Source organism: Mercurialis annua, linkage group LG8 (genome assembly GCF_937616625.2).
Source record: "Mercurialis annua linkage group LG8, ddMerAnnu1.2, whole genome shotgun sequence".
In the NCBI taxonomy this organism is placed as follows: domain Eukaryota; kingdom Viridiplantae; phylum Streptophyta; class Magnoliopsida; order Malpighiales; family Euphorbiaceae; genus Mercurialis; species Mercurialis annua.
This window is the reverse complement of record NC_065577.1, coordinates 3,079,390-3,089,560: the sequence shown is the minus strand read 5'-3', so window position 1 is coordinate 3,089,560 and position 10,171 is coordinate 3,079,390. Positions and strand designations below refer to the sequence as shown.

General features: G+C 39.9%; 2 protein-coding genes across 2 annotated transcripts; both read left to right on the top strand.

The window, feature by feature from the left end:
* The first annotated feature begins 3,169 nt into the window (after positions 1-3,169).
* On the top strand, positions 3,170-4,842 carry LOC126660596 (uncharacterized). The gene is made up of 4 exons (XM_050354161.1): positions 3,170-3,488; positions 3,575-3,761; positions 3,811-4,375; positions 4,588-4,842. Exons 1-4 carry the CDS (start codon positions 3,170-3,172, stop codon positions 4,840-4,842), a joined length of 1,326 nt encoding a protein of 441 aa, XP_050210118.1.
* Positions 4,843-7,565: 2,723 nt separating this feature from the next.
* LOC126660595 (E3 ubiquitin-protein ligase SINA-like 10) lies at positions 7,566-8,419 on the top strand. Its single transcript, XM_050354160.1, has 2 exons — positions 7,566-7,652; positions 7,739-8,419. Exons 1-2 carry the CDS (start codon positions 7,566-7,568, stop codon positions 8,417-8,419), a joined length of 768 nt encoding a protein of 255 aa, XP_050210117.1.
* The last annotated feature ends 1,752 nt before the right edge of the window (positions 8,420-10,171 follow it).

Genomic DNA, 10,171 nt, shown 5'->3' with positions numbered 1-10,171 from the left:
ACAACTGACATTAGAAATTATAGAAAATCTTAGAACAAATAATTGATTATTAATTAAATTAACATATTTTTATCAAATTCAGTTTATATCTAGTTGATTTAGTATGATATCGATACCCAATTACTAAGAAATGGCGAGAATGGTTCAAAAAAAATTGTGGAGCCATTCAAAGGTTGTCGCTTTAATCTAGTCTATTTATATCATTATTTCATTCTTATATGGATATTCATCAAAATGAAGCATTTTTTTCAAAAGAAATCAAAAAATTGGTTCCTGCATAAGAGAATTATGTAACAACTTTAAATTAAGGTCACCCTTAGCCAATTAAGCAGTTTTTTAAATCAATTACACAAATTTCTTAAAAAAATTAAGCAGTTTAATTTAAAACTCACTGAATCATTGAAAGGATTTGGCTGTGAAAGTTTCACAAGTGATGCTGCCATATTTTTTCAGATTTGGAAGAAGAACAGACTTGAGGCAACAGAGAATGACGACATCGTCTAAAGTGACATCAACAATGACCAACATCGGAAGCTAACGACTACGGTTGACGCTGAAGTAACATCGGCAACGTGTGATATGGCAACAAGAATAACAATGACATGTGCTTTCAATTTCTTATTCTCAAATAAGTTGGAGAAGAAAGGGGTACAAATGTCATATTATTTTAGTAAATCAGCTCATTTTAAATTTTGAGATAATTATGAAAAGCCTTTTTTTAGAGACTTTTGCACAAAATCACTAATGTAAACAAACTCATTTTTGTAGGCATTTGTATACTTAGCCCAAATATGTGGGCTAATAATCACCCATGGCACCTCAACTTTGGGGTTACGTGCGCTAAATCCCCTGATGTCTAAAAACGGGCACTAAATCCCCTGATCTTTGAGGCGGCGCTCACAAAACCCCCTAAACCAAAAATCGCCGTTTTTTCGTTTTATGTCGACGTGGCACTCAATTTCTCGTCCAGGCACCAACTGGCGGCGCCTGTCCCCCCCCTGCATGCATGTCTGACATCTGCTGCTTGTGTAAGAATGTGTCAGTTGACTTTTTTCAAAAAAAAATTAAATGAAAAGCAATTGCGGTAAGTTTTTATTTTGTCTCTCTTACCTTTCCTTTTCCCCACTCGCTCCCCCTCACTTCCCCTCACTTTCGTTTCATTTTCTTCGCTGACATTGACCTAGGGTTTGCTCCTTTTCCATTTTTCTTTCACTCTTTCTCATTATCCTTGCATTGTTCCCCATTCTTCCTCCATTGTTCAACACTGGTTCTCATTTACACCTTTGTAAAAAATATAAGAAAAATAGCTGAAAAACCTAACTAAAAGAGAACATTACATCTACAACAAAGAACAAGAAAGTGATTGAGGGAGTAGTTGAAGATTGTTTTTTGATAAAGGTAAGAAATTTAAAGTTACTTGCTATTTGATTTTTTGTGGGTTGGTTAGAAATTTTAACTCCACTAACATGTTGGCAGGTTTTTAGTTTGTGTGGCTGCAAAAAATGAAGAGAAAAGGATTCAGAAGAGGAAAACCAAAAGAGAAGAGTGATTCCAGAAGAGGGACTCCTGGAACTCCTCTGTATGGCTTGATGGATAGTTCCAGCAGCGATGATGTTTTTGAAGGTATGCTTGTAGTCTATTTTATAAGACATTTGTGCTTTGAAATTGGCGGGGTTGATGACTGTTAAAGTTGATAAATTTGTAGGACCACTTAATTAAGAAACATGTCAAATTGTTTTTTTAGAGATAAATTGGTTGATTGGTTTGGGACCATTTCTTTTTGGCTGTATATGCTTTTTAAATAATAGAATATGCTTTATATGCTTGGTGATTGTGATAGTTGAGTTTTTAATATGTCTTTATGTGTTGGAACTGCTGTTTTAGACAATTAAGTATTATTGTTTGTCTACTTAATGATGGTTGGTTGGTTTGTTGGTTGAATTTAGTGTTGCTTTTTTTTCTTTCTGTTTTTCAGTTTCCCCTGCAGATTTAAATTGTTTTACCATCAACTTACACATTGGTGGGAAACTTGGGGAGTGGGGATATTATAACGGGGAAGTGAAGAGTAGGGTATTTAACATTGATGTCATTATAATTGATAAGTTTGATAAATGGGTGGAAAAACTGTTACCAAAGAAGCCTGTTGACTATCATTGGAAAGAGACAGCCGTAGAATATAACGTGGGGATAAAACCAATTAGCCATGAGGATGATTTTATGGAAATGGCTAGGGCTGGGGAAAAGGCGGGGAGTGTTGAGGTGTACGTTAGGGAGTACTCCGTTGGGGATGTTAGGAAATTAAAGCCTAAGAGAAGTCCTAGTCCTCCCCCTCCATCAGCAGTTGTCTTAGAGGAAATTGAAGAAGCAAAGGACAGTTTCAGTTATCCTAGTATGGGCCTAGTGTTGAGTCGGGAAAATTGGGAAAAGCATGGGGATCGTGGCTTCAGAATAAAGGCGCCAGGTGCGATCAGAATGGTGCAAATTCAGGGGCCAGGGGTGAAAACGCAAGGGAGCCAGGGGCCATGGTTGAGAACAAGGTCAGCAAGTCAAGGACCACTAATGATTCAAGGTCAATGGGAACCTGAACCCCCTCCTCCGTATACACACGTTGGTGAATCAGCGGTTCGACAGTGGATGAAAAAGACTATGGAAGATCTGAAGAGGGCGGGGCCTAGTGAAGGGTAAAATCTAACTGAGAGGTTTGAGGAGGTGCAAAATGAGGGGCTCAACGAGGGGCTCAATGAGGGAGAAAATCAAAATCTGACCCAAGGGCTAAATGAGGAGCTGAACGAGGGGCAGAAAGATGGGGTGAGTGAGGGCCAAACTGAGGGGCCAAACGATGACGAGCATGGGCAGATTGGAATAGATGAGGTTAGTGATGGGCTTTATGATGGGTTACCTGCTACTAATGGGATGTGGAACGAAGGGGACCTTGGTGAGGTCAATCAAGAAGCTAATCAGAGAGGCCCTGCTGGTGATGAGCAATGGGAACCTGAGAGGCCAAGTCAGGTTGAGGACCAGTGGAAAAAATAGGGAAACTTCGATGAGTTGTTAGATGGCCTTTCAGCTGAGCTTCGGGTGCTATTTGAAATGCCCATTGGAAGAGAGAAGGATGTTCCTGAGGGGGCTGTAAATGAAGAGCATAATGTGCCGGAGGCTGGGGCTGTAAATGAAGAACATAATGCGCAAGAGGAAGGGGGCATGTGGATGCAGAGCAGAATGTGCAAGAGGAGGGGGGCATGTGGATGCAGAGCAGAATGTGCAAGAGGAGGGGGGGCCTGTGGATGAAGAGCATAATGTGCAAGATGACGGGGGGCAGATGGAAGATGCATTTGACCCCGATATTGATGATTACATAGTTGACCCCGATTACGATGTATGGGATGATGACGACGATCTCTTGACAGAGCTGAGATCAACAGGCCAACTAGACGAAGAGTCATCGGTTCCAGTCAATGGGATGAACACGATGTTCAATCAACACAGAGGTCTGGTGGCAGACCAAGGGGTAGTACACAGCCAGAATTTGGGCCAGGTGGTGTAGAATGAACCATAAATCCGGATTTAAATGAAGCTGAGTCGGACTATATTGCATCGGATGACAACAACACAGCCTCTGATTCTGATGGTCAAACTGGTACGCGGTTTAACAGGTTTGATGAGCAGGCTGCGAGAGCCAATCCCTCATTCACTGAAGGAATGTTGTTTGATAATAGGCACCAGTTCAAGATGGCCTGCAGGGAGTGGGGCATAGTCAACAAGTATCAAGTTTGGTTCCCCACTAATGAGAAGTTTTTTGGAGGAGTTCAGAAACAATCCCGACTATACCAACTTCCACGTCACAAGTGCGTATCTGGCAGATAGTTTTTTGGAGGAGTTCAGAAACAATCCCGACTATACCCCTGAGCAGTTTAAGGGCAAGATCCAAAGAGAGCTGAAACAGAACATCCCTATCCAGAAAGCAAGAAGAGCTAGGAGGATGGCATTGGATAAGTTGGATGGGGATGAAGATGGGCAGTATGAGAAGATTTATGACTACAGGAGGGAGGTCCTTAGAACAAATCCTGGCAGCACTGTCGAGTTTAAAGAGCCGAGAGGGAAATTTCAAGGCATGTATGTCTGTTTTGATGCGATGAAGAGGGCTTTCAGGAATGGCCTTAGGGAGATTGTGTGCCTTGACGGTTGTTGGCTCAAGGGAAAGTATGGGGGTCAGTTGCTTTCTGCAACCGGTATTGACCCGAATGATTGCATGTACCCCCTTGCAATGGCGTGGGTGAAGGTGGAGAACATCGAGTCTTGGACGTGGTTTATGGAGCTGCTGAAGGCGGATCTGCACTTGGGCAACAGCTCAGTTTTCATGTCTGATAAACAGAAGGTAACTACTTTATAGCAGCAGCTTGTTTTCTTTCTTACTGAGTAGGATCCACAGTTGATGTTAGTATAAACTCTAGGGATGTCAGTAGATGACAGATTCATAGTTAAAGGTCCACACTGAAGGAGTTTAGAATGTTTAGTGTCCACTGCTGATTTAAAATGTGTAATCCAGGGTCCATGGTTGATTATTCTACTATGTTGGTTCACATGTAGGGATTGATCAACGCCGTGAAGGAGTTGTTTCCCTATTCTGAATATAGGTTCTGCTGGAGGCATCTGTGGTCAAATTATAGGTCCACATTTCACCATCAACACTTGAAGCCTCTGATATGGAACATTGGGATAGCTTCTTACAAATCCAAATATGTTGCGGCAATGAAGGTTTTGGAAGACAGCCATTCAGAGGCATACGAGTGGATTAGTGCTAGATCAAGAGTGCATTGGTCTAGGTACTATTTTGGTACATAGGTGAAGTGCGACATTCTCCTCAACAATATGGCCGATGCATTCAACAAGTACATCCTGGCTGCCAGAGTCAAACCAATTTTGACCATGTTCGGAATGATCAGAACCCAGCTCATGAAGCGGATTAGTGACAAGCAAATTTTGGGGAGCAAATTTCAGACTGATGTGTGCCCTAAAATTATAAAGAAGCTTGACAAGATCATTGACGAGGGATGGAAGTACACCGCAACCCCTACCGGCGGCCCTCAAATTCAAGTTAGTGGTCTCGGGGGGCAGTTTGTGGTGAATTTGCCTGAAAGAACTTGCACCTGTAGGAGATGGGACCTGACTGGGATTCCATGCGTGCATGCGTGTGCTGCTATTCATGAGAACAATGAACACCCACAGAGGTACGTTGATGCCTGTTATAGCAAAGCCACGTACGAGCGAGTTTATAGCTCTGTTATCAACCCCATGAATGGGGCTGATATGTGGGAAACAGACCCAAACCCCTTCAGTATCATACTCCCACCCTCACCAGTCCAACAAAAGAAGAGAGTGAGAAAGGCAACGGTAAGGCGATTGGAGGCTGAGGAGCTTGAAAAGCAGGCTGCCGAGAAAGCTAGCGAAGCACAAGCGTCGAGGGCCAAGTTATCACGCAAGGGGTGTCAGCGAGTTAAGTGTAGCGAATGTGGACAGTTTGGCCACAATATAAGGAAACATTTAAAGGAAAGAGGTCAAGCTTCGGCTGGAGGTGAACAGCAACCATCTGTAAATGAAGGTGAAGGACCAATGGCAGAAAGTGAAGTACAGATTCCCGACGTAAGTCACTTTCTGAAATTTCGGTTGCCTGTGTAAGTACAATCTCCCTTCTAATTGTGTTTTTGTGTAGGCTACTAATGAAGTGCCGCACGCATCCCCAGCACACCAGACATTCCCATCTGAAACAGAAGCTGCTTGTAATCTTGACAGCCAAACGAGTGCAGTTGATGATGATGCTCCACCCAAAAGACAGTGCAAGAAGAGTGTTACAGATGCGTCTGAAAGATACAAGGAACATCTGAGGACAAGACCTAGGCAGGGCTAGATTTCTTTTGTGCCTAGATAATATTGATTTTGGACCTTGTATTTTGTGGCGAGATACTGTAACTGAATCTGTCCTGAACATATGGGTGTTGGTTGGTTGTGAATTTCTTGTCTATTTATGTAAATTATAGTTCCTGTCTATTAATTTGCAGGTTTTTGATAAACGATCATTTTAGTAGATAGATATAGGGCCAGTCAAATGCAGACCCTCAAAACATAAGAGTAATCAATCATGGACCCTAAGATTTAATAAATTATTATACATGGCCCTTATGTTTATTTGTAAATTCCCCATGTCCCAAGTCACATTTTACAGTGGACCCTCATATTATATAATTTATCAACCGTGGACCCTTATATTTTAAGCTTCATCAATCGTAGAACCTAATGTTGAAATGGATGATCATCTATGGCCCTTTATTTATTAATTGATATCAGCATGGCCTACATTTGAATTTTAACAGCGCCCCACTTAAATAGTCAATAAGTAGCTGGTTTTCTTATTTCGTTCTTCGTTTCCATCTATCACCCATCGATTACTACTTAGACTTCTAGGGTTGCAAACTTTGGAACTGTTTTTTAACAAAGAACACGACTGCAAACAGAAAGGGTATCTGCACCAGTGGTTTGCGATTGCGGAATCCCATGTCGTTTACAAATTTTGTCAACAGATAGAAACCCAGGTCGAAGATTTCACACTTGTTCAAACAGAACTGTAAGTAATTGATGTGCTTTACTGCATGTACTGAGCCTTTATTTCTTTGTTCAGATTGCTGCATGTATTGAGCCTTTATTTTTTCGACCTAAATTTTCCAGAATCAGTGTGATTTTTTTGCCTGGCTAGACAATGACATGCCTAACCAAATGTCGGTGGTCCGAGGCTTGAAAAGTGACATTAATGTCATGACTGCTCAACTGGAGGAGGCCAAAAATTTGCTTGCTGCTAAAAATGACGAGTTCCAGGGATTGAAGGAGTCCCATGATATGTACGTAGACGAAAATGAGGAATTGAAGGAGTCCATTGAGATGTATCGCGATGAAAATGGAATCTTGTTTGAGGAAAGTGGTCTACTTTTTATGGAGATAAACACACTGAAGGAACAGATCAAGCACATGGAGGTCAAGTGTGCAGACTTGAAGAGGTCAACCAGGATCATGAAGTTTGGTTTTTGTGCTGCTTGTGCAGTTGCAGGATGCAGTGTAGCCTTTCATTGCATGAAGAAAACTTGATAAAAATATTAACAGATGTAATGTTGTTTCCATTTAATGTAATGTTGCGTATTATTAATGAAAAAAACTTGACTTGTCTTATCATTAATTTTTTGTAATTTAAAATTTTATACAGTAATTATTAATTTACTAGAGTAATTATTATATTATGGATGTTTGGTGTAGTTTGCAGCCCAATATCATTAATTGTAAATAATGACTTATCTCATCATTAATTATGTTTAAGAAACCAATAAACCCATCTGTTGATCATTAAGTATATACCCTTTGATTACCCCCATTTAGCCCATCCAATGACTTGGGAAACAACACGATGGTTAGGTTGAATATGAAAAGACAAGTATCCAACTTATTTAAACAAGTTATCATGCTTAATTACAACCGACTTACCACTTACAGAGTTCATTCTTCATATTAAAATAAATAAAGCTATGTCTGATAATATAGTTCGTTCATTTAATCTTGAAGTTATGGATTGCCCCATCTGCTGCGAACCGTTAATTCCTCCAATTATTCAGGTTTTTGACATTTCATTTATATGTTTTCATTTTTTGAACTTTTAGATTAGTTTATTGTTTATCATATAACAGTTTCTTTTCTTCAGTGTGAGAATGGTCACACAACTTGCAGCACATGCTCTGTGAAGGTTAAAAAATGCCATTCTTGCACTTTGCCCATAGGATCAATGAGAAATCGGGCAATGGAAGCGGTCGTGGAGGCTCTTACAGTGTTTTTCCAGAAAAAAATTTATGGATGCACAGAAAGCTTCAGATACGACGCAAAGACAAACCACGAGAAATACTGTTCCTTCGTAGCGTGTTCATGCCCGCTTCCAGACTGCAATGTCAAAGGGTCGTCCAAAATGATTTACGCTCACTACAAAGAGATGCATACAAATTCTTTTATACCATTCCATTTTAGACGTAGATTCGGTGTTTCTCTGAACTTGGATGATAGGGGCTTACTTCTCCAAGAGGACACATCAGACACTGTGTTTGTTCTGAACAACACAACGTCTTCTTATGGGAATATCACAACTATGTTTTGTCTGGGACCAATGTCAAACGGACGCTGCCCTAATGACATCGAAATAAAATTTACTGAATCCTCCGTTGACAGGTTTCATTCTTCTACGAAGAATTTTCAAGACACCAACAGTTACTACCGTTCGTTGACAGGGTTACTTCTTGATAGCAGTGATCGTGATTTTTTTCCTGACGGGTTGGTAAAGATGGAGCTTTGTGTATGTCGATCATGGGAGCTTGGTTCAGAGGATGACATATAATGACGAGGATGCTGCCCGAAGTCAACTTCTAGGTCTTGATGATGTATTAAGTTTTTGTGAAGTAACTTTGTTTAGAAACTGAGAATATATAAGTTAGTTTTTTTGCAGTAACCTTTTTTATTTTTTGAATATGTAAGACTTTTGATTAGTATGTGTTTTAAAATTGTCTTGTAATATACTAATTATTGTATGTTTCTTAAAATATTATTTTAAGGGTCTTCACTTGATTACATAATACAAGATCAGGGTTCTTGGTTGAATAAAAAATAAAGTTTGAGGTCCACAAGTGAAAAACGGTCTTAAAGTTCAGGGTCCACTAATGATCGTTAAGTTTAGCTTCCTAACAACAAACCAACCAACACGTAGAAAAACGAATAACATTTCAATAACGACCAATACACAATAATAAACGGGAATATCATAACTCATAAGCAAACAAACAATTCTTTTCATTTAATCAACCAGCGCAAAAATAGAAATTCTCAGTATTAATCAAATTGCAAAATAAATTTTAACCTAAAAGGTTACAACTGTTGATCCATAACTTTGCACAAAAAAGGTAACTCGAGTGTGTCAACCTTCAGTCTGAACCACTAGACTGCTGCTTCTCCAGGGGTTTATCAACAACTTCACTTTGCAGCACAGCCACTGGTTCACCTGGACTTTCAATCTGCAGCACCTCCACTGGTTCACCGGGACCTTCAATCTGCAGCACCTGCACTAGTTCAGCCTCAGCAACAGCCTGCAGCTCCAATGCATCATCCCCATCTTCAAGTTCTTTCAACTCAAATAATGTGTTTCCAAATACAGGCCTTAGGTTGCACACGTCAACACGGCTAACTTCCTAACATACACATCAACACTACCATCTTCTGCCCCAGCCAGTGCCACGTCCATGACATGGTCATCATTTTCCATAGGAATTAATTCTTCAGTATACATGCCAGCCCGCCTCCAATAATACATTAACAATTCCTGAACCTTCAATTCAAGTAACCACTTATCTAGACTATTTAATCCTATATCCTCAATATGAAATTTTCTGACAGCCACATCCTCATTAAAATAACCAAACCATTCAAAGTCTCCATTGTAGTTCAGAACAATCTCAAATACCTCAAAAAACAATCTTCACTAGGAGCTGCGCAAACCAACAAATTTAAAAATAAACAAACAATTTTCAATTACTGAACCAGTAAAACTCAAACTGAAACAACAACCAATGACAAACTAGAAACAAAATACCCGCAAAAAACAACATCCCATAAAAAAAATCAACCCCAAAATTCAAAATAATCAAAAAAAAATAACAAGAGACCAGAAAATTCATACATTTTCGTTTCTTCGCTTCTCTTTCTCCTTTTCCCAATTTCGTCGTTTTTTTGGATTCCATTTTTTAAAAATTAACAGAGACAGACAAGACAAAAATTTAAAAACACTTCGGTAAATGAGAACCAATGTTGAACAATGGAGGAAGAATGGGGAACAATGCAAGGAAAATGAGAAATAATGAAGGAAAAATGGAAAAGGAGCAAACCTTAGGTCAGTGTCAGCGAAGAAAATGAACGAAGAAGACGAAGAGTGGACGGAAGTGAGGGGAAGTGAGGGGAAGTGAGGGGGAGCGAGTGGGGAAAAGGAAAAGTAAGAGAGAGAAAATAAAAACTTACCGCGGTTACTTTTCATTTAATTTTTTTTTTTTTGAAAAACGTCAACTGACACATTCTTACACAAGCAGCGGATGTCAGACATGCA

Excerpts from the sequence above, each read along its gene's own strand:
- LOC126660595 (XM_050354160.1), top strand. The coding sequence starts at position 7,566 with ATGTCTGATAATATAGTTCGTTCATTTAATCTTGAAGTTATGGATTGC. Across the intron at positions 7,653-7,738 it reads TAATTCCTCCAATTATTCAG|TGTGAGAATGGTCACACAAC; the intron begins GTTTTTGACATT and ends TCTTTTCTTCAG.
- LOC126660596 (XM_050354161.1), top strand. The coding sequence starts at position 3,170 with ATGAAGAACATAATGCGCAAGAGGAAGGGGGCATGTGGATGCAGAGCA. Across the intron at positions 3,762-3,810 it reads GAGTGGGGCATAGTCAACAA|AAACAATCCCGACTATACCA; the intron begins GTATCAAGTTTG and ends GGAGGAGTTCAG. Across the intron at positions 4,376-4,587 it reads TCATGTCTGATAAACAGAAG|GGATTGATCAACGCCGTGAA; the intron begins GTAACTACTTTA and ends GTTCACATGTAG.